Source organism: Phacochoerus africanus, chromosome 14, assembly GCF_016906955.1.
Source record: "Phacochoerus africanus isolate WHEZ1 chromosome 14, ROS_Pafr_v1, whole genome shotgun sequence".
Taxonomy (NCBI): Eukaryota; Metazoa; Chordata; class Mammalia; order Artiodactyla; family Suidae; genus Phacochoerus; species Phacochoerus africanus.
In genome coordinates this window covers 55,928,757-55,954,666 of record NC_062557.1, presented here as the reverse complement: position 1 = coordinate 55,954,666, position 25,910 = coordinate 55,928,757, and the positions used below count along the sequence as shown (strand labels likewise).

The 25,910-nt window shown below is 46.0% G+C and overlaps 1 protein-coding gene across 2 annotated transcripts in view; it reads right to left on the bottom strand.

Annotated features, from left to right (window-relative positions):
* Positions 1 to 10,478: 10,478 nt before the first annotated feature.
* Positions 10,479 to 25,910, bottom strand: part of MAP2K4 (mitogen-activated protein kinase kinase 4) — a 112,548-nt gene continuing 97,116 nt past the window's right edge. The window contains exons 8-11 of one of the 2 annotated variants that reach the window (XM_047756840.1): positions 22,348 to 22,425; positions 18,789 to 18,937; positions 14,663 to 14,708; positions 10,479 to 13,019 (exon numbers count right to left, since the gene is read on the bottom strand). In XM_047756840.1, the coding sequence (XP_047612796.1) occupies positions 12,906 to 13,019; positions 14,663 to 14,708; positions 18,789 to 18,937; positions 22,348 to 22,425 (387 nt within the window). In that variant the 3' untranslated portion in view covers positions 10,479 to 12,905. Of the gene's footprint in view, positions 13,020 to 14,662; positions 14,709 to 18,788; positions 18,938 to 20,737; positions 21,205 to 22,347; positions 22,426 to 25,910 lie in introns of those variants that run through there. The other variant, XM_047756841.1, reaches the window with a different exon arrangement.

The following is a 25,910-nucleotide window of genomic DNA, read 5'->3' as shown; positions in this document are numbered from 1 at the left end:
GGGTTAAGGATCTGGCGTTGCTGTGAGCTGTGGTGTGGGTCAGAGACGCGGCTCAGATCCTGAGTTGCTGTGGCTCTGGCGTAGGCCGATGGCTACAGCTCCCATTGGACCCCTAGCCTGGGAACATCCATATGCCGTGGGTGCAGCCCTAAAACTAAAAATAAAAAATAGAAGTTAATGCAATGATTAAAAATTTCCTCACAAAGAAAGCATCAAGCCAAGACAGTTTTACAGCAAGGTTCTAAAAAAGTTTCAAGGACCGCGTCACCCCAATTTTATACACAGTCTGCTAGACAAGAGACAAGAGAGGGAAAACTTCCCAATTCATTCTATCAGGCAAACATAACCTGATTAAAAAAAAAAAAAAAAAAAGGCCCAGAGGGAAGGAAAAGTACAGGCCCATATCACTTAGGATTATGGATGCAGAAATCTTACACAGAACCAAGCTGTGGTTATTCCAGTAAAGAATGGCTGAACATTAGAAAAATCCTTAAGTAATTCACCACCGTAATAGATTAAATAAGAAAAATCATACACTTACCTCAGCAAATACAAACAAATCATGTGATAAATTCTAACCCTATTCATCAAAAACAAAACAAACTCTTCAAAATTGAAGATAGGAGTTCCTGTCATGGCGCAGTGGTTAACGAATCCGACTAGGAACCATGAGGTTGCGGGTTCGATCCCTGCCCCTGCTCAGTGGGTTAACGATCCGGCGTTGCCGTGAGCTGTGGTGTAGGTTGCAGACACGGCTCGGATCCCGCGTTGCTGTGGCTCTGGCGTAGGCCGGTGGCTACAGCTCCGATTCAACCCCTAGCCTGGGAACCTCCATATGCCATGGGAGTGGCCCAAAGAAATAGCAAAAAGACAAAAAAAAAAAAATGAAGATAAAAGGAAAACTTCACACTTGGAGAAAGACTATCTACTAAAAAACAAACAGAACAGGGCAAAACAGTTATTCTAACTTCAGATACACTCACTAAAATAAGGGATAAGACAAACACGCCTGTTATCCCCCTTCTGTTTACTGTGGTATCAGCAGTCATGGCCAGTATGATAAGATAACAAAAACAAAATTAAGGTTTAAGGAAAAAAAGAAGACATTTATTATTTGCAGATGATATGACCACTTAGAAAACCCAAAACAGGAGTTCCCTGATGGCATAGTGGTTAAGGACTCGGCATTGTTACTGCTGTGGGGGGTTCGACCCCTGGCCCGGGAACTTCCCCATGCTATTAGCGTGGCAAAAAACGAAAAAAAAAAAGAAAGAAAAGAAAAGAAAAGAAAACCCAAATCAAACTAAAAGTCAATTACCAGAGGGACAAAAAAAGGAAAGTTTAGCAGTGTGGTGGATACAAAATATGTTAAAACTCAACTAATTTCTATATACAATAAGAAATATAATTAAAAAGATCATATTATAATATCAGATAATAGTAATTACCTAGTAATAATCGTACAAAAATGTGGTAGACCACTACAGAAAACACTATTCTATTGAGATATTAAAGAAAAGTTAAATAAATGAGAAGTCAGATCATGTTTAGGACAGGAGAGTATAATACAAACACGTCAATTCTTTCCAACTTCAGCTAGAACAGTGGTCCTCGAAGTATGGTCATTAAACACCCGTGTTGCCACCACCTGGGAACTGGTTAAAGATGCAAATTTTGGAGTTCCTGGTGGCCCGGCATTGTCACTGCGGTGGCCTGGGCCACTCCTGTGGCTCAGGTTCGATCCCTGACTCAGGAACTTGCGAATGCCACGGTCCTGGCCAACACCTATGAAGCAGAAACTCCAGAGGGTGAGGCCCAGCAGGAGATTCTGACATATGCTCAAGCTCAAGAACTACTGATATAGAGAGTCACTGCAATTCCAATAAAAAATGACACAGAATTTTCAAAGAACTTGATGAGATTATCCCAGAATGCAGAGCGAAGAAATCAACACCTGGCAGAACACCAGCAGGCATTCTACTGGCCCCTCCCCCGCAGAACTGGCGACTTTTTGTCTTTTTAGGGCCACACCCTCGGCATATGGAAGTTCCCAGGCTAGGCTAGGGGCTGAATCATAGCTGTGTCTGCCAGCTCACATCACAGCCACAGCAATGCCAGATCCGAGCTGCGTCTGCGACCTACACCACGGCTCACAGTAATGCCGGATCCTTAACCCACTGAGCAGGACCAGGGATTGAACCCGCGTCCTCATGGATACTAGATGGAGTTGTTACCACTGAGCCACAATCGGAACTCCCTTTCTTTTAAATTTTAAGCTTCTGCAAAGGGTCCTTAAGGTAGAGAACAACAACAAAAAAACATCTATTCAAGAAAACCTACAAAACCTCGGTAAGAACAGAGAGTCTGTGGCATGTGAACTAAGGCGTGCCTGCGCCTCAGGGGAGACTCCACGTGGCTGCAGCCACAACCGCAGGGCTCCTTCCTCCTGGCTCCCAACTACACAGCTTTCTTCCCTAAAGGAGTAGGACTCCAGGTTTTTCTCATGCTGCCCCAGCCTCCTGTGGCTGAGCCCAAGTTCCAGGAGAGTATCATCAAGAGGGGTGGGCTCCCTTTCCCCACCCTGCACTCGGGAGACAGAGGCTGCAGTGGGCACAGGGCACTGAGACTACAGGGCGCGGATGGCTCCTGCGGTACTGGAGAGTCTCGCCAGGGAGACTGACAGAGAGAGAGAAGCAAAAGCCACCCAGATCGAAAACAAAGAGGTACAAGCATGTCAACTTGCAGACAATGTGAACATGTATATAGAAAATCCAAAGGAATTCACCAGAAACTATTAAAACTAGTACATGAGTTCAGCCAGGTTGTAGGATACAAGATCTGTACCAAAAAATCCATTGTATTTCACACACCTGCAATGAATGACCCAACCACGAAATTAAGAAAACCATTCTGTTCACGATGGCATGCTGAGGGATGAATGTGACAAAAGAAGTGCCAATCTTGTACCTTGAAATCGACAAAACGAGGATGAAAGACACTGACGAAGAGCTAAATAAATGGTAACCTGCCCCGTGTTCACGGGTTGGAAGACGGCGAACAGGTTCAACGGGCCCCCAAGCTGACTGACAGATTCAGCACAATCCCTGGGGGGGATCCAGCTGACTTTTTTGTAGAAACTGAAGGGTTGGTTCTGGAATCCATGTGGAATTACACGTGATCCAGAAGAGTCAAACCATCCTGAAAAAGAACAAGACAGCGCGTCCTTCCCAATGTCAGAACTTGCCACAAAGCAATGATAACCGAGACAGGGCAGTACGTATGTTCCATTTTCCTATATGTCTACAGGGGCAGACAGAACAGAACTGAGAGTCTGGAAATAAACCTATATACCTACGGCAAGCTGGTTTTCAACAAAGGTGCCAAGTCTGTTCAGTGGGAGAAAGAAGAGTCTTTTCAGCACGGGGTGCCAGGACAGCTGAAAAGCCACGTGGGAAAGAATGAGGTTGGACCCTTACCTCCCACCATAAGTCGTGATTACCTCAAATGGGTCAAAAACATAATTTTAAGAGATAAAACCATAAAACTCTCAGGGGAGGAAAAAAAGGATGTGGAGAAATCGGAACGCTCATGCTTTGCCAGTGGGAATGCAAAATGATGCAGCCGCTCTGGGAGGCAATCTGGCAGTTTCACAAGTGATCACGGAATCTGCCGCATCAGACAGCAAACCCACTCTTGGGAACATGCACGAGAGGAACAGAATCATACATCTGCACACAAACTCAGAGCAGCACTATTCATAACAGCCGAAAGGTAGAAACAACACGTGTGTTCAGCAAATCAGTGGATAAACAAAATGTGCTAGATGCATGCAGTCGAATAGTATTCAGCCATAAATATCAGTAAGGTATTGGGTCCTCTTTGCATTGTATGTGAGCTGTAGCTCAGCAGGGCTGGCTTTGAAAAAATTGTGTATATATAGGAGAAAAGGGTCAAGGACAGGCAAGACACCTGTTAAAAAGAAGAGCAGGAAGGAGTTCCCACCGTGGCGCAGTGGTTAACGAATCCGACTAGGAACCGTGAGGTTGTGGGTTCGATCCCTGCCCTTGCTCAGTGGGTTAACGATCCGGCGTTACCGTGAGCTGTGGTGTAGGTTGCAGATGCGGCTCGGATCCTGCATTGCTGTGGCTCTGGCGTAGGCCGACGGCTACAGCTCCGATTTGACCCCTAGCCTGGGAACCTCCATATGCCGCGGAAGCGACCAAAAAAAACAGCAAAAAAGAGCAGGAAGGGGTTATCACATATCAGGGTTTCTTATGGAGCAGTAACAAAGACAATTTAGTAGTGGTGCGGGGAGAGACAAAGTTATCAATGGGAAAATATCGAGAGCCTAAAAATCGCATGCATGTTTGAAGCTTTATCTGATAAAGGAGAGATATGATCAGTACCGAAAGGAGGAACCGATTGTTTAATAAATGCAGCTGAAAAATATCATCACATGGAAAAGGTGAAATTATATTTCTACATCATGCAATTTATACAAATCGATTCCTCCAAGTAGATACTTAGAACTCGAATGTCACAAGTAAAACTTTAAAACTCTTAGAATAAAATGAAGAGTGAATATTTTTAAATCTTAGGATTAAAACCTTATACCATTTTTTAAAAGGGATGCAAAAACCATGAGTTATAAAATACGGATGTGAAGAACTGATGTTCACATAGTATTTGTTCATCAAAAGATACCTTTTAAAAAGTGAAGTGACTGAGAGAAGGTGTTTTCAATACACACCCATGAACAATTTGGATCATAGCATACAAAGACAGTAGCAAATTAGCAAAACAAATAATCCAATGAGAAAATGAGCAGCAACATGACGAGGAAACATTTCTGGCATAAATGTGTATATAGGCTGCTCATCATTAGTGCTAAGGGAAAGTCCTCGCAATATCACAGTGAGGTGCCCTCTAAACGTCTTCAGGTGGGGAGAAATGAAAAGTCTAAGATACCAAATGTTGGGGAAGATGTGGAGTTAAGTTGGTGCAATCACTTGAAAAACAGGTGGTAGTAGCTCTTAAACATTCACACGCTTCATGATCCAGCAAGCCGACTGGAGCATGAATCCGAAGGAAATTCTAGCACTTGTGGAAAAGGACACACGGACAAGAATATTCACAGAGGTGCTTGGCCACCACAGAGAAATCTGGGAAATAACCGAAACGCCCATGAATGCAATGAAATATTACACAGCAATCAAAATGCAATATGGATGCAAGAGTATATCAAGAGGAAAAATCTCCAAATAGTATAGACAGCATGACTTTATTTCCCCTTATAAGTTAAGGGAAAAGACAGCATGACCTTCTGATAAAATAAAGACCAAAGCTCAAAAATATGCTATCCATCCATCCATCCGTCCATCCATTGGAAGGAGGGAAGCAGAGAGGGGTGGAGAAAAAAAGATACAATAATAAGAAAGGAAAGTGGTGATTTGGGAAGAAGACGACTTTGCGGCAGGAAAGGCGAGGAAAAGTAAACTGTGTGGTCAGGTACAGGTCACTGCCAGTTATGACTTATTTTCTCAAGGGATCACTGTATTACTATTACCAGCTGAATACAAGTGGGGGAGGAGGAACAGTCACCAGCTAGGGACTTACATGCCCAGGTAAAAATCATGTTTTCCTTGCCAAAAGGAAGGAAGGGAGAATAGATCCGGGTATGTGGGCCAGAGCAGCGGGAACCAGCGTCTCCACCGCACCACTCACTTCGATATTTCACTGTCTACACTGTTAAACTCTAAAAGCTTTATTTGATGCTTCTCACTTCTTCTTACTTGAGAGTCTTTTATTCCTGGACTCATATTTTCAAGTTTCCCACTTGATTTCTTTAACGTATTTCACATTTATTGGGTATTCTTTATCTGATAACTCAAGTAACTGGCACTGCTTGTGGTCTCTGCTGGTTCTCTCATTCAGCATCTTGTTTGTGTTTGTGACTTCTGACTGTGAACTGTTCATTTTCTTTTGAGCCTTACCTGTGTTAATTCCTTGAGCCTGAGTTGAAGGAGAGCTCCTCCAAAGATGATTTTGATTTACTTCTGCCAATCGCTGGCTGACAACAGTATCAGGTCCATTAAAATATCCGCAGCATATTTCTGCTTGGGGCTTTTGGCCCCTGGAAGCAGTGTGAATTCAGACCATGAGCCCTGTACATGGAAGCTGATCTGCGATTACATATTCCTGGAGATGGTAACATTTTGCCTCCACCCAGTGCCAGGAAGAAGGCAAGTGTGTTTCAACTCCATCTCCCACCAATTGGCAGATTCCTTTCCATCTTACACTTTGTGTGCAGCACTTTGGGGTCTCAGCCTCTCTGGAGGATTTCCCAGCAGATATGCATCCCACCCTGGGTAGGTGCCACATCTTACCTCCTGAGCCCTGAAACCCTGCGGACTTTTCAACGTGAAAGCTCAAGGTTTCCAAGGTTCAGCAGAAACTTCCAGCACCAAAGACTTACCTGTTGGCACTTGGTCAGGCAACTTTCAAAGAAAGGCCCTCACATCCTCAGAACAACAGCTGCTCCTAGCAAGTTCTTAACACTTTTTTCTGTCCTCGACTGAAGCAAGAAAATGCTTTCATGAAACATGCTTCAGGCTTTGAAAATGGATTTACCTTCTAGAAACAGAAAAAAGCAGGTTAGGATTGAGAATTCCTGCTTCTTCTATTTGTGGGGGGACTTCACAGATTCCTTTTGCGCCAACTCAGAAAAGCATTTGAAGATAGATGGTTTTATTTTGTAGTGACCAGTGCAGGCACTCCGATGAGGAGTGCAGCCAACGGCACCTCGGCTAACATCCTGTCAGAAGCAGAAGTCACCAGTACTTTCTGCAGGTCAGCTGACTCCTTCTGTTTACAGAGGACCTAAAATTTGGTTGCTCACTGTTGACTGTGGCAGGACAGCCCCAACTAGAGTCCGTGCTCACTTCTTTGCTTTTAGCAGAACTATGCCGTGGATTCGTAAATCCAATTTATTTTGCGTTGTTCTGAGAAAAAACCAGCCAAGCTCAACAGGATGAAACGCTCTCTTTCTGTGTGAAAACAAAAGTCAGGCTTATGTGCCCTTTTGAACTGAAAAGCTCTCGCAAATGTAGGCCAACCAACTGACTATAGCCCCGGGTGGGCCACAGGGCGACTAAGACGGACCTCGAGTAACTCACCAACAAGTACAGAAAGAGACGGTGAACGAAACGCGATTAAACGCGCCATAGAGCTATGTTCTCTCTTCTTTCGTTTTTTAAGTGATTAGACCTCAGAGGACAGAATCAAGAAAGGCTTCCAGAGGGCGAGACATTTAACCCGGGTCTTAAAGAACAAGCAGGTGATTTAGAAAGACAGATGAAGACAAGAATTCCCAACAGAAGGCCTCAGCTTAGGCACCCCGAGGGCCTAACAGAGCAGAGCAGGCTGGATGACCCGTGAAAGGCGACCGGAACCACTCGGGCCAGAGCACAGCTTTCTCCCCCTGCTTCCCCATCAGCAGCCAGTTAGCCAAGGCCACTCCCTGAGCCGTCTCTCAAATTCTCTCCATTTTTCATTCCACTTCTTTTACCTCCCCCAACTTTTGCCTCTAAGACTCCAAGTTTCTCAACTGGTCTTCAAATCTCCCTGCTTCCATTCCAGGCTACAGTCACTGAAGGGATTTCTCCAAAGACCAAAAACAGATCAAACCACTCCTTGGCTTTCATCTCCTCCGGGCCTCTGGCGCCTGAGAGAGAAAGTCTGCCCTTGGCATGAAGTACAAGTCCCTCGATGATTATGGCGGTTGACCCTGAGCAAAGGATCAGCGCCTTGTGTGCAGGAGGGAAGCAAAAAGAGCCTTTCCACCTCGAAGAGCTGTGTTCGTATTTAACCAGTGTGTAAGTGCTCCGAAAAACGGAAAGTCTGATTTCACAGTTCTTCAGCAAAATGTCTATGTAGACAGGAAGTTCAAGGGCAGGGAGAAATTTGACTCATTATACGTTATGATCACTTACCCGTGACCTTGCACGATGCTCTATACGGATTGATGGTTTTAAACACCAGAGTCACACCTTGCATTTAAGAAGTACATGTACTGTGGCATGTCATAGCAAAAAAGCTGTTCCTGCAGATACCGAATGACTGACGCATATGATGCGTTCCAGCTCGGAGATGAGAATTTCTGGATACACATGTATCTAAAAGTTGGGCGAGACCAAGAAATACATCACTTTAGCCAACAGTAAATCCCCAGGAGGTGATGGAAGCTGATGTTACATATACTAAAGGCACTCCTGACACCACCCGGTCTAATACTAACATTCCACGACACCTTACAATGGACACTAAGGGGGCATCTCCATGGCTGATTGGCTTTGCCCTCTAACCACCTAGTGAGGTGTTTAAGGGAGCTGACAAGGGCAAGACCAACAGTTGTTAGGCTCCTTCCTGCTTACAGCTCAAGTAACCAGCACAGATGCTAGGATGCAACTGGTGCATCAGCCCCGGCCAAGAGCTGGGGACCCAAACCACCTCTGGACCTCCAAGATGGGCAGCCAGCCTCTGGGCACTGTCAGGACTTCCTGTATCCCTGATCCATCCTCCCACAGCTGAGACAGTTGGATGGGACCAAGAAGCCAAAGGACACTTTAACACTAGCAGAGTCTTCTCCTGCCTCGTCTCCACCCTCCGTGATGGCCACACAGCATCTCCATGCCCACAGGGACCTTGAGGCTGAGTTCTCGGGTATCCCGCTGAAGAATTAGGACCTGGAGTCCTCTGGCTGGTTCTTACCTTCTACACAGCTGCCTTTTTATCGGCTGCTAAGCCCCATAGTGGCCCCAGAACCCCTGACTTCTATTCATTCCCAGTACAGCGAAGCCGGCCTCAGTGAGGTTTGTAAGCAGACCATCCCCAACCATAGTTCACTCTCCTGACGGCAGCACCCACAGCATACGGAAGTTCCTGGGCCAGGGATGGCATTCCAGCCACAGCTGTGAGCTCCATCACAGCTGAGGCAATGCCGGGGTGGGAACCAAACCACACCTCAGCAGTGACCTGAGCCACCTGAGACAACGCTGGATCCTTAACCCAGTTCCTGTGCCATAGCAGACACTCGGATGGCAGCTTTTAAATTAATTTCTCATGGTAAGTGTTCCGGCCTTGGGTTCGAGTCTCAGCTCTCCTCCCAACAGTTATCGGGGCCAGAACCTCACGTCTCTGAGCCTTGTTTTTCTCTGCCATCTAAAAAGGGCTTCTGCAACCTGACTGTGAAGGCTGCTTTTAGGATGGGAGGAGGTTAGCAGAACTCGGAGTGTGCAGACCCCTGACGCTGTCTCGCCCGCCATCCGTGCTGAGCTGGGATCTGCAAACTCCATGGGGTCTTGTTCCCCAGCAGCCGAGGCGTAGCCAGAGGGGTCAGTGCTCCTCCAGCCTCACCCCGAGCGCGCACCCTGGACAGCGCCTGACACTTAACACTCCTGCTTCTGCTACGGCGTCTCTGGCATCTCAGGCTAAGCTAGAGGCAGGCCCAGGAAGTGGGAAGGAGCGGAAGCCGTCTGTGCTCAGGAGTCAGGACGGGACCTATGAGCGGTGGAAGCACAACGGGTCCTCGTGGGGCTGGAGCGCCAAGTCCTCTCCCCGGCTTCCTGGCTTCCACGGCTTTCTGCTCACTCCCACGGCCCTCCCGGGTCCGCCCTCGGCGCCAGTCCCTTCCCGCCCCTCTCAGCACCGCGAGTGACTGCAACGTGAACTGACATCTGACGCCCGCCTGCAGCCACCGCAGCAGGAGGAGAAAGCGTGGCCGATGGCCAGACGCTGGGCCAAGGCAGGCTGGGTTCTTCCAAGCCGTCTCTCTCCCCCACGACCCGGATTCAACAACGGCACCCTCTGCCTTCGGCATTAAGAAAGCCGGGCAAGGCGCTGCCGTGAGCTGTGCTGTAGGTCACAGATGCGGCTCGGATCTGGCGTGGCTGTGGCTGTGGTGTAGGCTGGCGGCTACAGCTCCGATAAGACTGCTAGCCTGGGAACCTCCACATGCCGAAGGTGGGGCCCTGAAAGTACAGAAGACAAAAGGCAAAAAAAAAGGAAAAAAGAAAGCCGGGCAGGTCAGGGTGGCCAACAAAAACAAATCTGAAGAGAAGTTCCCGATGTGGTGCGTCAGAAACGAATCCGACTAGGAACCATGAATTGCGGGTTCAATCCCTGGCCTTGCTCAGTGGGTTAAGAATCTGGCGTTGCTGTGGCTGTGGTGTAGGCTAGTGGCTACAGCTCCAATTGGACTCCTAGCCTGGGAACCCCCATATACCGCGGGTGCGGCCCTAGAAAGCAAAAAAAAAAAAAGAAAAAATCAAACAAATCTGAAGAGACTGCATCACTCGTGCTCAAACAGGAAGCAAAGCTTTCCTCCAAGGAGAATACGCAGAGAGAGAGCAACCACAAGAAGGGAGGAGGAAAAGAAAGAAGCCATAAACACTTCCGGAAGAAGAGAATCTTCCCCAATGTGAAATACGCAGATAATTTAATGGAATTTACTTGATTTCCCCCTCTCAGGGTCTGATTTCAGAAAATCAAATTACAAGTCATCATCACATTCTAGATTTATTACAACTGACCTGCAGGCAAAAGGATAGAACTATTACATAAACACTTCGATTCCATGTATATATCTTAAATAGAGGAAGAATTCAAACGAGAATACAGGATAAAATATTCCAAAGCTCCAAGAAGCAGTTATGTTACTGAGCTCCATTTTTACAGACAAATAAGGCAATATCCCTGCACATTAGCTTTTTGATAATTTTTATACATTTTTTTCTATGGTACAAGAGAAAAATAACCAGAGCTCACAATGTACAGTTCTGACGCTATTTTCACAGTTTGTGAACACTATATACCCTTTTGTTTTAATAAAGATACATTGTAATAAACTCCTTGCCCTTAAGTTTATAGTTTATAATAATCTATGATTAATACACTAAAATTGCCTTTGTATGTGGTCATCCACACAAGAGAACGGTCAGATGAGCTCCTGGACAGTCAGAACTGCTTGGATCTCCACTTGCATATGGCAGAGTGACCCTAGGCTGAGCCAGACGGAGGCTGACAGCAGAGAGACAGGTTCCTCCTGAGTCCCCGGGAGCAGTGGAGGGCGATGGCTTGGCGTGGTCGGAGGGAGACACGGCCGTGCTTCCCTTCGCAACACTGGGAAGTCCGCGTTGACCCGCGGGGGAGAAACAGGAAAAGCAGGCAGGTGGACCAAAGCGAAGAAGCCTCTGTGAATTCTGAAGTTTACAGGGAAGTAACTTGAAACAGCACCATCCTCCCTTTATGGTTGGAAAGTGTTTGCGACTCACTCGGGAGGAGACACCGCCACACCTACCACTATTTGGCTCTGTCACGGCGTCGCCTGCGCCCTGACCTCGGCCGCGGTACACTCCAGGGAGCCTGAGCCACTCACAGCGCTGCTCAACCGCCCGTGCCACGGATGCTCGGGGCCGGGCGTGAGTGAGGAAGGGCGGCAGAAGATGCGGATTCAGACGGCCTCTCCTAACTATCCTGGGGTTGGTTGGGTTTTGTTTTCTGTGGGTTGTTTTGTTTTGTTTTTCTGCAGAATTCCAATTCCAAGAGACGGCGGCGGCGCCAGGCTAGAGATCCTGGCGGGGGACGAGCTTACGATCAGCGCCCACCCCGTCGGCAGGGCCTCACACTTTGCAGCCTGCGGAACATGATGGCGTTTGAGAGACGGGGGCTCAGCGTCCCTGGTGAGGAACAGCCCTGGTAATTAAAAAGGTTTCCTTCCGGGAGGGGAAAAAAGGCGCAACCTCGGGTTAAGCGAAAGTCACAGAACGGCGGGAGACCGCACAGGCAGAGAAAGAGACTCAGAAGCTGCAGACCTGAACCAGGGACGCCAAACAGCAGATTTGGTCTTTTGCCGTCCACAGGGAATCTTCATCGACGCGATCAAGGCACATGGCGACTAGCTACTCCTCCCTGTGGGCGAGTCACGATGGCTAAAGAAAGGACCAGGCTCGGGACCAAGGGGAGATGCAGGGCTGCTACGAGTTGTTCCAGAAACGACACGAGAATTAAAAATACCTGTAAACTCTGCCCCGCCCTCCGTCCTTCCTCCCTTCTTCCGTCCTGGTGGTTTGTGGCAGGTGGAACATCAAGTTGGCAGCACACCGACTTCTGAGAACGAAAATTCTTAGGATCAGCACCTTCTCTGACAAGCGGCAGACTCCTGAGTCTTCCCAGTGACGAGCACAAGGACTGGGAAAGGAGGGAAGGACACGTTCCGTCCTGTCTCACGTTGGGATGCGCACCTCTCCGGACGCGACTGGGTTTTTGGTAAAGGTAAATTCACTCATTGGACATGATCTTTCAAACAGGAAATTTGGCCGAGCACATCGACCCCCAAACATCGACGGTGGCTGTAAAGCAACAGAACGTCCGATCCGTGAACCTATTGCACTTGGTGAAGGAAGTCTCCCAGCTCCAGAGGCAACATGTCTCGTTGGCCGTGCACGCTCTTCTCACGCGAGCCTGAGTCTGTGTTCAGACACGGCGCACCCGGCCCTCGGCAGTCTGACAAAACACCATTCCACCAGCTGCGTCTCCGGGTTTCGAGTCTAGAAATGAACTTAAGGTGAAATCTAATCACAGCCAACAAACTGATGGTACTAACTTCCGAGATCCACGGCCACGGTCATCACGGACGAGCAGGACGAGGCCTCTCTGACCAGCACTAACACTGCGTGACGGGTTGGATGTGACGGGGTACGGAGTTTACAGACAGGATGGAGACGAACACCGATCTTATTGCACGTGGTGTCTGGGCGAGCAATAAAAACACTGTGATGCAGGATGAAAATTCTTTACGTCTTGCTTCCTCTCAGCCCTTGTTTCTAGAGTCTGACGTAGCAGCGGTATCAATCAACATACATGGGAGAGCTGGGAGTAGCTGGCATTTGATCCAGGATTTTGCAAACATAGCATGCGACCTCTACGGTGCGTTCCTCATACATCAAAATAAAGGGGTGTTTCTGCAAGAATAGTGAGAGAAAAATTATCAAGACTGGCGTCAGAGCACAGAACTGAAGGCGCCAAGCAGGCAGAGCTGTGCAATAGCACAGCGCAGTCCGAGGCAAGCGCAGCCTCAGCGTCCTATAGATGTGTTAGTGGCTATGGGCACGCCTGCTTAAGACACATGGTGTCACGATCTGGACAAGCCACCCTGGCACCTGGCGGGACACGCACCAGGGGGTGTCCGTTCCTCAGCACAAAACAGAGCTGCTGGAGTTCCCGTCGTGGCGCAGTGGTTAACGAATCCGACTAGGAACCAGGAGGTTGCAGATTCGATCCCTGGCCTCGCTCACTGGGTTAAGGATCCGGCGTTGCCGTGAGCTGTGGTGTAGGCTGCAGACGCGGCTCAGATCCCGCATTGCTGTGGCTCTGGCGTAGACCGACAGCTACAGCTCTCATTAGACCCCTAGCCTAGCCTGGGAATCTCCATATGCCACAGGAGCGGCCCAAAGAAATAGCAAAAAGACAAAAAAAAAAAACCCAAAAAACAGAGCTGCTGCCTCTGCCCCATCAGGAGCCAGGAGGCACTGCGTGACTACCGGCTGCTCCGCCTCCTGGGACACCAACTCCATAGTTACTTTCCCACGTGTAGCAGAAGGACCTTACGAAAACATTTCGGTTTCAACCCTTCAAACCCCGGCTCCAAAAGGCGCTCAGGAGAAACTTCTCCTTTGAGCGGATGCCCTGTACTCTGTACAGCCCATGGCTCCACTCCTGCCTCGCAGCCCCACTTCTTCATCCTCCACCCGGGCCACGCTTTTGTTCACAGCTCCTCCAGGTACACCGACCGAGCACCTTCAGTCAGAGCTGTGCTCACCGGAGTCTGGCCTGACATCCTTGGAAAGCTAGAAGCAAAGTATGACAAGGGGGTCTTTTCTTGAAATAGTCCCACATCCTTAGGTTACAGTTATCGTCCCTGCCAAGATCAAGGTCGCATTGGGCAGACTGCTTAAAAAGCCCACGTTCCAGAGTTCCCGTCGTGGCGCAGTGGTTAACGAATCCAACTAGGAACCATGAGGTTGAGGGTTTGGTCCCTGCCCTTGCTCAGTGGGTTAAGGATCTGGCGTTGCCGTGGGCTGTGGTGTAGGTTGCAGACGCAGCTGGGATCCCGTGTTGCTGTGGCTCTGGTGTAGGCCGGTGGCTACAGCTTTGATTCGACCCCTAGCCTGGGAACCTCCATATGCCGCGGGAGCGGCCCAAGAAACAGCAAAAAAAGACAAAAAACCCCACAAAAACCTCAGTAGGGTCTGTGACAGAGAAGCCCGACGCTCGCCTAGTGAACCAGCATGCTGTAAGATTTAGGCACGAGGAGTTCCCCTCGTGGCTCAGTGATTAATGAACCTGACTAGTATCCATGAGAATGCGAGTTCGATCCCTGGCCTTGCTCAGTGGGTTAAGGATCCAGCGTTGCTGTGAGCTGTGGTGTAGCTTGCAGATGAAGCTTGGATCCTGCGTTGCTGTGGCTGTGGCATAGACCAGCAGCTTCGGCTCCGATTCGACCCCTAGCCTGGGAACCTCCATATGCCGTGAGTGGGGCCCTAAAAAAAGACAACAAAAAAGATGCAGGCATGAGTTACTACAATTCCCAAAGTCTCAGACTCACCAGAAGTTCTTTATACTTTGGCCTTTTGGATTCATCCTTCGTAAGGCTAAAATAAGACAAAAGTTAATCATTAAAGACATTTACCCACGTATTTTTCTTTTCACAAACAAAATATTTCAAAGAGATGAGTAGTTTTTTCCTCCTTCAGATACAAAGTAACAAAGGAGACAACCTGCCAAACAAACAAAAAAAACCCACACATAAAAAATTAGACAATCTATAATCTAAGGATGTTCCCTTAAGATATTCAGTGCAGGAGTATTAGCAAAAAAATCAGAAACAATCCATAGCTTCATGTTAGAATGCCACGTGATTACACATGCAGGCACGTAAGTATAAAACTGTACGTAAATGCGTGTGACCTTCTAAACACACACACACATTCGTACAGACATCACTTAAGAGAAGCCGGCAACCCGGCACGTCCGGGAGGTCAATGATACATGAACTTTATACACCTGTCCTTAGAATCTACCCTTTTTTGCACATTGTAACTTAATCCTGTCTAAAAGCTTACAGAAGTACAACTTCCCTGAGGACTACGCTGACAATATTAAGAACCTGTGCCTGCTGATATTTTCCCCTTGAACACTACCTTGTCTAATTTTTTCATCTTGTGTGTTTCTACCTGATCTATCTTGGACCGCACCTCAGTCACCAGTCTCCTACAATCTCAATTCAATTCATATTTACCGCCAGAAGTTAATCCTGGCAGCAGAGGTCACCTGTTTCTCAACTCGGTGCTGCTCTCGGAACCCCGCACCTTCTGCCCTGGGCCACGCAGATGCCCATCTTAGGAACGAAGGACTTATTCCTTCACTGCTGAGAGAGCTGCCAGCAGACAGCCCTCAGCTGTGGCCTCGAAGAGATGTCTTTAGGTGAAGAGAGCCACCTCAGCCTCCCTGGGGTAGCCTGTATCTAATGACTGATCCACAAAGGGGCGCACAAGTCCAAGACCCCCACGTCGAGCCAACCTTGGGGACCAGCCCAGCTTCCCAGCCTCCTACAGGGCTATCAGAGCAGGTCTGCACTGAGGTGCCCTGCAGCCCAGCTGCCCTTTCTGCCTAAGTCTGCTCTCCCTCCCTTTGCTGCTTGCTGGTGCAAAGACCACTACCACTCCACCAACTTCCTGGACACTTGGCACTGTCCTCCAAGCCCGTTTTTCAGGGAAACTACCTGCAACACCCTTTTGCTGGGCTTACTTTTCTTCTTGGTCAAATACATCTTTTCAAAACTAATTATGAATAGTAAACTCTTGGCTGTTTCCATCCCTAGACAAAACAAAACAAAACAACTCTACATTTCCTCCTCATTTGGAATACTGAGTGCCCAAAATAAAACTTCAGGACAAGGGTGACAGTTACTTCTCCCTGGGACTCTGGAGTTAGGACTCCACTGTTTTCTGGCAACCGCTGTTGCTGACGACAAGCCAGTTGTCAGTCTAACCCACTCATTCTCGCAGGTACTCTAAGTTCTCTCCCTGCCAACTTTTACTTTATTATTCCGCAATTTCACTCCAGTGCATCTGGGTATAAATTTACCTTTGTTTACCCTGCATGGTACAGACTTTAACTTCAATATGAGCACCCATCCTGGATCAATTCCCAAATGTTTTCCACTCACATCTCCTTAAATACGGTTTCTCCACTTTGAGAGTGACCTTCTGGCATTTCCATTACATTTATCTTAGAATACGCATTCTCTTCCCCCAGCTTCTGAACTATTATTTCACACACTCCAGTCTCTATCATGCTGGGGAACCCCCTCGAGCCCATTTTCCAGTTCTTCAACTCTGTCTTCAAGTGTTTCTACTGCAGAGTACGTCAAATCTGTTGTATCTTTGTATCAGGTCCTATGGTTTTTTTTGTTTCTTTTTTTCATTTCCAAAACTTTAAACAGTTTTCATATCCAACTGTTTCATTTGTTCACTTCTTCCTCGATTTTTTTTTTTTTGGTCTTTTTTAGGGCTGCACCCGTAGCATATGGAGGTTCCCAGGCTAAAGGTCTAATTGGCCATAGCCACGCCAGATCCAAGCCATGTCTGAGACCTACACCACAGCTCATGGCAATGCCAGATCCTTAACCCACTGAGCGAGGCCAGGGATCGAACCTACAACTTCATGGTTCCTAGTCAGATTCATTTCTGCTGCACCATGACGGGTACTCCCGCTTCCTCAGTTTTAACAGACTCATTCCTTTATCTCCTTGGGCATTTTAAATACACTGATTTTATTTTAAAGTGTATTTTAGACTATTCCATAAACTCATCTCAATTAAAAGTAGATTTATGTTCTAGTCTCTTTGTTGCTTTTCTTAGAATTAGACCTCATACTTCTCGATGTTTTTTCATTACTGCCCTTCCTTTCTGTGAAATTTAAATACTGCAAATCTGCTACAAACCATTATACTATCTAAGATTTTCTGTCTTTCCAGAACAAATCATTGTCTCTTGGGTAGGGGGGTGATAGCACTCCATTAAGAATGCATGTTCTAGACAGTTTTCAACAAACAGGTAAGGATCAGACATGCATCATAAAAAATACAACTCTGACAAAAAGAAGGGAAATGGCTTGGAACAAGATAAAACTGGATTATGAGGAAACCGAAGCAGAATCTGAATGAGCCGGGTTAGAGATAGCAGGAAATGCCCAAGGACAGTAGAAGGGAGAATGGACAAATGCAGAGAGCTGACATGAGCTTATGACAGAAAAAGATATACCTCAACTGTAAACCCCACTGACGAGGAATGAGATGGAACTAGGCACCTACTCAGGGAAAACAATGTGACACTGAAGACTATAACCATTATTTACAGAAGAGAACTTACACCAAGGGACACAAAAATTTTATATATATATATATATATATATATATATATATATATATGTAACAAAACCAATAAAGACATCAGGAGATAAGAAGAAAGCAACCCTGGTGGACTGTTCCCAGGTGATCATTTTAGATATTAGCCTCTATGATTCACAAAGATTCTTTTAAACAAATATTTCACTAAAGTGGAACATATAAAATGATCACAGTTCACAATTACATGCTGTATATATGGGTGCCAATGGGTAAAAACAGGGTTTTTTAAAAGGAAAAAGCAGCCAATTTAAGTCAGCTTTATGGCTCTCTTCTACCTAGAAAATCTCAAGGCATTCTTCTCCCGTCCAAAAACCAGCACAGAAGCAGAATGTGGTTAGAGAAGACGAAAGGGACTTGAAAACTGGAGTCGAACAAATGCTTTCTACATATTCAAAAAGAGGGCAAGAGACCATGAAATGTAAGTCTTAGTCTTATAGGATCTAAAAGAGTAGAGTGAAAAAGCATTCCTGGAAAGAAAAAATTATGACAAAGAAAAGCATTTTCAAGAATGAAAAGAATAACATACAAAATGCTCTGGCTGTTTGCTAGTAAACTTACTGTTAAATCATGGTGGATAAACAGAATAATTATCAAGAGATATTCAAATGACAACCAAGCGGGCTTTAGTTAAAGCATAGAGCGAAAGAGAACGCAATGACGGTGTTGTGGCCGCATCTGCAGGTATTTATTCTCACAAGCTCGCTCTCTCACACACACTCCTGCTAGAAGGTGAGCAAAAACATCAGGCATGTTGCTGGGGTTCATACTTGGAATAAGATCACAGTGAGCCACACGTGGTTCTTCCAGTGGCGCTTTGGGCCTGACTCTACCATATACACCCAACTAGGTGAAGTGCTGCGTCCAAGTAGACCCACTGCTGAAAGTCTCATCTGCAGGGTCTTGACTTAGTAAGCGCTTCCAAGTGATTCTGATATGATTTCATTGTTAGAACCACATCAGAGTACGATGACCCGGCTCACCGAGGCGGTATTTCTTGGACAAGGTACTAGAAATCTGGAGGCAGCAGCTTCTCCACCACCACGTGTGTTTCTCCTCAGTACCCGCGTAGGAGAATAAGCGAGTGACGCCTCTCCCGGCTAGCGGGACCTTCCCTGTAGCCCCAGGGATCCGGAGTGCCAGCTGAGAAGACACGGTGACATGAAGACCCCTTCCCCAGTATAAAGCACCATTGCTGCTAGGAGCAATTCCCTCACTGTCCTCTCACTGTGTGTTTTTGAGTATCCATAAGTCAAATACTCACCACAAGTTGACAAAGTTGATGAAACTTGGGGAGAATTCCCTTTCCTCAGAATTACTCAGCTGCGGCGGATCTCCTTTCACGACTTGTGTTAGTTGATCAAATACACTATTCCACTTTGGATAAGGAAATCGGCCCGTGGCCAGTTCGTACTAAAGAGAACACAGAGAAAAAAGCAAAACACACTGATAATTATTTACTGCTCTTCACTGGAAAGGCCACAGTTTCAATCTCAACCCCAAGCAAAACTCCCGTAAAAGCCTTGAATCAAACTGAGATCAGGCTGAGATGGACTCTTCAGAATTTTTTTTTTTTTTTTTTTTTTTTTTTGCTTTTTAGTACCGTACCCACAGCACATGGAGGTTCCCAGGCTAGGGGTCCAATTGGAGCCACAGCTGCCGGCCTACACCAGAGCCACAGCAACACCAGATCTGAGCCGCGCCTGCAACCTACACCACGGCTCACGGCAACGCCAGATCCTCAACCCACTGAGCGAGGCCAGGGATTGAACCCACATCCTCTTGGATCCTAGTTGGGCTGGCTAATGGCTGAGTCATGACAGGAACTCCCAATCTTCAGAATTATTAAGGCTAAGTGGAAGTGATATTTAGAAATCAAGATAGTAGAGAGAATCTGTATCAACCAAAGTCAAGGACTTGAACAAAAGAAAATACCAAACCTAAGCCCAGAAGCTCCAGGGCAGCTCGTGGTGCTGACTCCTCTGTACGAAAGACCCCACATGGCTGTTTGAGCACTTCTGTGCTAACGGTCTGTACTCATCCAAATGGAAGGCTATATCCAGGACAGTGGTCAAATTCATTTTTTCAGGTAAAACACTTCAGCAAACGAAAGCCCAAGCTGAGCTCGAGGGAAACAGTGCACACATCCTATTCCAGAGCCCTCCTGCAGTTACTACAGTTTCTACCACAGGCAGGTATGACTAACGCTGAGGAATTCAGGGCAGGGCCAGACCTCGCACCCTGAACCCAAACCCCCAAAACAATGCTGAGGACCGTATCCCTAAACCGAACCAGCTCTGAAGAGTCTGTAGACGTGTGTCCCAATCTGTCGCAAGTCAAATATATTTGTGAAGTGTACTCTCACCTGTCTCCCAACTCCGTTCCAAGGATGATGGAACCCTAGGGGGAAAACCTTGTGTTTTCTCCAAGAACTAGACCTACATCTGCAGCATGGCCCAAATGAAGCCTGTCCTACGTGCACCGAGGGGTGACTGATAGGTGGGATGACCCTAAACTTACCAGGAGGAAGGTGGCTTAGGAAGGAGAGTTCTGTCTGAGACTGTTTCAGAGCTTCTTCAGCTAAGATTTGATTTTGTTGGTTCAGTAAAATATTAAAGTACTAGTTTACATAAGGAAAGGAGAGCAATCAAGCAAACACAAAGCCATCATCCCCCAGAAAGCGGGATGGGAAGGCCTTCTTCCCCAAGGGATGCTTCCTCCAGCTCGGCACGGCCTCCACTCACACTCCTGCCTGTGGGCCAGCAGGCAGGCATGGGCACACTCACAGAAATCCACCCCTTCAGCTGAGGTTTCTGGTTGATAAAAATACAAATGCTTGGAGTTCCCCTGTGGGGCAGTGGGTTAAGGATCCAGCATTGTCACTGCAGTGGCTCAGGTCACTGCTGTGGCATGGGTTCAACTCCTAGCCCAGGAATTTCCATATAATGGGGGTACAGACAAAAAAAAAAAATGTACATCTATATACCTACAAATGCTTGGGAAAGAAGTAAACCATATGATTACTCACAGCAACAGGAAGAACCTCGTTAGGTTCGTTTCTGAAAACAGGTTTTAATGAAAGAAGGAAACAGTAGGATACACATCCAAAGGTGAAAGACTTAGGATTGTAAAATTTAATTTCATACATCTGATAATTTTTATAAGATTATCTATATGAAAAATAAACTATCAAGCAATTGTAAGTACCGAGTACCTTGCTTTTAAAGTTTAGCCAGATGTACTAAAGGACACTGCTAAAAAAGTTTCTATGTGAAAGCCTTTCAGGGAACAAAATTTTGTTTTTATAATAAAGTAAAAACTTGCTTTTCAAACACAACTGGTTTGGACACAGACAGGAACTCCTGAATCATGACTACTGCTTCCATGCAAACAGCTGTCTCAGTTGGAAGCGCAGGTCTTGCTGCTGTGTTAGGACCAGTCCGCAGACCCGATTCCCCAGCTGCATGTTCTCTCTGACTAAAGGGGAGGGATTCCCACTGCGAAAGGACTCAGCGAGGACCTCCCATGTTTGGTCACAGGAAACCAGGTGGAATCTTCCGCAGAGGTGAGCTACCAGCCTTCAGGTCTCTGGTCAGGGAAATCACGAGGTGTGGCAGCGTCTGACTCACAGGGACGGCTTACAGGGGCGTGCCATCCTCAGGAAGAGAGCCTAGCTCCATCTAAGACCAATGAACAAATGGAGATGACTTAACAAGCTACAGAAAAAGTTCACTGCTCTGCACCTATTACTCTCTAGGCTCTGGGGTCTTGCTGAGGATGAGAGGAGAATGGAAGGAAAAGTTTGGGGCTGCCTACCAAAGAGGACATCGCCCCACTAGTGATGGACAATTCACATCCAATGTAGAAGAAGCTACAGAAACTGTCCGAAATCAGACACACGCCCCTCAGCCCTGGTAAAACGGCATGAACAAGAAAACAAATCTACAACTTCAAAACAAAATGTGGTAATAAGGAACTCAGAAGATAAATCAATTTTGAAAATAGGACCAAAACTTCAATACCGTCCACAGGGGAAAAAGTTTATTTAATTTTGCTTGTTAGCTACGAATCAAGCAGCTTTCTTACTGTTCTTTCTGGGTGTTGTTCTGAGGCAGAACTTTCATCGTCACTGAGGTGGTTCTTGTTCCTCAACAATGGAATTACTTTCAGCTCATTCACTTCTGACTTTTCGGTTAGGGTAATAGAAGATTCTAAGTAGAACCGATTTTCATAGATATAAGTAAATGTGCCTAGGAGTTCCCCGGTGGTGAAGCAGGTGTTGTCACTGGTGTTGTCACTGGGTCCCAGCTGTGGCACAAGTTCAATCCCTGGCCTGGGAACTTGCACAGGCTGCAGATGCGGCCAAAAAAAAATACTAAGTGTACCTACCACACAACTGTCCACATTATCACAGGACACACGGCGTCTGCCTGAGATGCAGGAGCCTATGAACCCGCACCCCTGCCCTCCCGTGGGTGCGCTGACCTCCCTGTCCCTATTCTGAGTTACTCCTGCCTCTGAGTATCTGTGGCCAAGAGTCCAGAGTGACAACGTTAGAGAGCCCTCAGTGCTTTGCCGAGCCAAGAGGGAAATAACCAACTCCAGCTTGATTTTTAAGGTAAAACACTTGTTTTTCACCAATGAGAAAATATAATCTCTGCAATTATAGCCAGCGGGTTGGGGGGAGGGGAGAAACAGGTACATAAAATCAAAGACTGGAGGAGGCAAGATGTGATCTTATGAGCGGTGGGAGGCTGGTGACGTTTTCTTTCATTTCCAAAGGCCTTGTTTACCACGACGAGGTTGAGTCAACGTGAACGTACCAATGTGATCCCCAAACTCCAGACATCCGAGCGGACATCATATCCTTGTCGTGATGCACTTGGGTCTATTCTTTCAGGCTGAAACGCAAAGAGACATCAGTCATTGACTACACACACCCTCCAGGGGCAGGTAACGGAAGCAGGAACTGGGTAGGTGGCCAAAATGCCAGCACACTCCTGGAGGAACCCACGTCTAGGGACTGACTGGGAGCAAAAGGAAGCCAATATTATATTAAAAACAAACACCAAGGAAAGACTCAACTCAATGGCTTCCTCTGCTGGGAACACAGGCCACTCTTTTAATTCTTCCCCCTTAGGACTCACAAGGGTTTACAAAGCTGAAGCCGAGAACAGGTAATGGGAGAAAAATGGAGGACGAGAAAAAAAATAAAGAACTGCAGGGCCAGATTAGCAGCAAATAATGGTAAAAAGAAGGAAAAAAAAGACTAGGTCATCTGATCTCACTACTCTTTGCTCCAGTGAATAAGGACATACCACAGTATATTTGAGACACAAAAGCAAATATGAGCTCAATTTATGATAATTACTCTACCCACTCTTTATCATAAAGCTAAATTTATATCTCATCTTTAAAGATATTTGTCTATTAGTCATTCTTAACCAAATTAAGGCACTGCCAATATTGAAAGATATTATCCTACCATAAGAAGAGCAAAAATCATTTTTAGTAATTTCTAGGAAGGGAGCATTTTTACATTTCCTTGAAATAAGGGACTATTATTACACAGTGTGTCAGGGATGGAGAAGAAAAGAGAGGGTATCAGCGGCCCGGAGCTGACAATGGGGCCTTAGCTAAGACTGACATTAACGGCTGTTGAAAGAAATGTCCAGAAAAGGATAACAGTCAACTGTGTTATATTCTCTGCCTGTCAGCAGCCATTAGCTCAGAGATGTATGCATTTTGTTTTGAACACGAGGACTGTGCTGCATAAATATTCCTTGGAAGCTATTCACTTTTACTTTTAGTTGTAAATATACGTATTTACCTGATAAGATACATAAAAATCCCAGATAGTCAACCAAGAGAGAAAATACTCCAGCCAACAATACGGAATTAACTACACATTCTTCTCAAGCTCACATGGAATATACACTAACACAGACCACGTTCTGGGCCGTAAGACACACCTTATTTTAAAAAACAGAAATCATGCAAGGGATGGTCTCAGACCACAAAGTCATTATGTCAGAAATCAATAACAGAAAGATACTTAGGAAATCCTCAAATATTTGGAGCTTAAACAACACACTTCTGGAGTTCCCGTCGTGGCGCAGTGGTTAACGAATCCGACTAGGAACCATGAGGTTGCGGGTTCGGTCCCTGCCCTTGCTCAGTGGGTTAACGATCCGGCGTTGCCGTGAGCTGTGGTGTAGGTTGCAGACGCGGCTCGGATCCCGCGTTGCTGTGGCTCTGGCGTAGGCCGGTGGCTACAGCTCCGATTGGACCCCTAGCCTGGGAACCTCCATATGCCGCGGGAGCGGCCCAAAGAAATAGCAAAAAGACAAAAAAAAAACAAACACTTCTAAATAATACACAGATCACAGAAGAAATCTCAAGAAAACATTCTTAAGTATTTGAACTAAATAAAATGAAATAATCAATGAAATTATTTACTGAAATAATTTTAATTATTTCATAATACTCATGTTCAATGTCCATGAAAATGAAATCGCCAAAACGAAATTATCCAAGCAAGGTTTGTGAGATGCAGTGAAAGGAGTGCTCAGAGGGAGATTTATGGCACTAACTGCATACATGAGGAGAGAAGCCAGAATTAAATTGATAGCCTAACTTGACAGCGGTACGGAGTTAAAGAACAGCAAACTAACACTCAAAGCAAGGAGAAGGAAGTAATAAAAAGTAAAGCGGAAGTAAGTGAAAAAGAGAACAACAACAGCAACAAACCCACAACAAGTCAACAGAACTAGAAGCTGACTCTTCGGAAAGATGCGGAAAAAAAAAGGCAAACTTCTGGCTACATTGACCAAAAGAAAAAGGGAGACGACTCAAGTCAGAATGAAAGAGGGGACATTACTATTGATCTTACAGAAAGAGATGAAATAGGCATTCTTTGAAAACGAAAACCTACAAAAATAACACAGAAATCGGAATAACTGCAAAACTATTTTTAAAATTACCTCATTATTAAAATTCTTTCTACAAAGTCCAGGCCCAGATAAATTTACTGGCAAACTCTTTCAAACATGCAGGGGAGAAATAACACCAGTTGTGATCAAATTATTTTCAAAACAGAGAAGGAGGGTATTCTTCTCAACTCATTTTATGAAGCTAACATAACTATTTATGAAAACTTGACCAAAACATTACAAGACAATTAATATCCCTCATAAATAGACACGAAAATTGTTAAAATATGAGCTAACCTAATCCAGCAACATATGAAGTGGTAATACATCATAATCAAGTGGGGCTTATCTCAGGAATATAATACAGGCTTAATAATTGAAAATCAATGTAATGCAGCATCTATAGAATAATTTTTTTTTTTTGGTCTTTTTGCCATTTCTTGGGCTGCTCCCGCGGCATATGGAGGTTCCCAGGCTAGGGGTCTAATCAGAGCTGTAGCCGCCAGCCTACGCCAGAGCCACAGCAACGCGGGATCCGAGCCGCATCTGCAACCTACACCACAGCTCACGGCAACGCCAGGTCCTCGACCCACTGAGCAAGGCCAGGAATCGAACCCGAAACCTCATGGTTCTTAGTCGGATTCGTTAACCACTGTGCCACGATGGGAACTCCTATAGAATAATTTTAAAAATCATGAGATCATCTCAATAAGATGTAGGATTAGCATCTGATAAAATTCAAGGAAGATAACAACTGTTAGCATATTAAGAAGGAAATATTCTTATCTCATAAAGGGCATATAAAATAACCTAGAATTAACATCATATTTAGTGGTTAAACATAAAACATGTCCTTCCTGGTAATTCTGGGAACAAGGCACTGCTTCTACCCAGCATTATAGTGGAGGTCCCAGACAGTACAAAAGAGAAAGGCAGGAAAAAAACCACTGCTTTTTCACAGACATTTGAATTTCTACAATGGTTCACTTAGAGAATCCCTACTCAAATTAATGAGGAAACTCTCAAGGGCACAGAACACAACGGCAAAGTAAGCAAGTCCATCGTGTTTCCCTATAACGGCAAAATAGTGGGGGGGAGTTTTAGCACCCAAAACCATGAATTCCTTAGGAATAAATTCAAAAGGCCCTGAAAATGACAAAACATTACTGAGAGATGGCAAGAAGACCTAAATTAAGAGAGACATCACCCCTACCAAAAAAAACCAAAAAACCAAAAAAACCAAAAACAACTCTGCAAAGTGAAGCCACCCATGAGGGGTGGAGAAGTTAACCGTCATCTCTCGATACAACGTACAACTTCTCTGCAAGAGACTGATCTACTAACGCACAGGACGGCATGGATATCTTCCAAAGAAGCTGACACAAGCACAGACGATCCGATGACGTTTCTTCAGAATCCTAGGAAACAGCGACAGAAAGCAGGACCGATGGTCT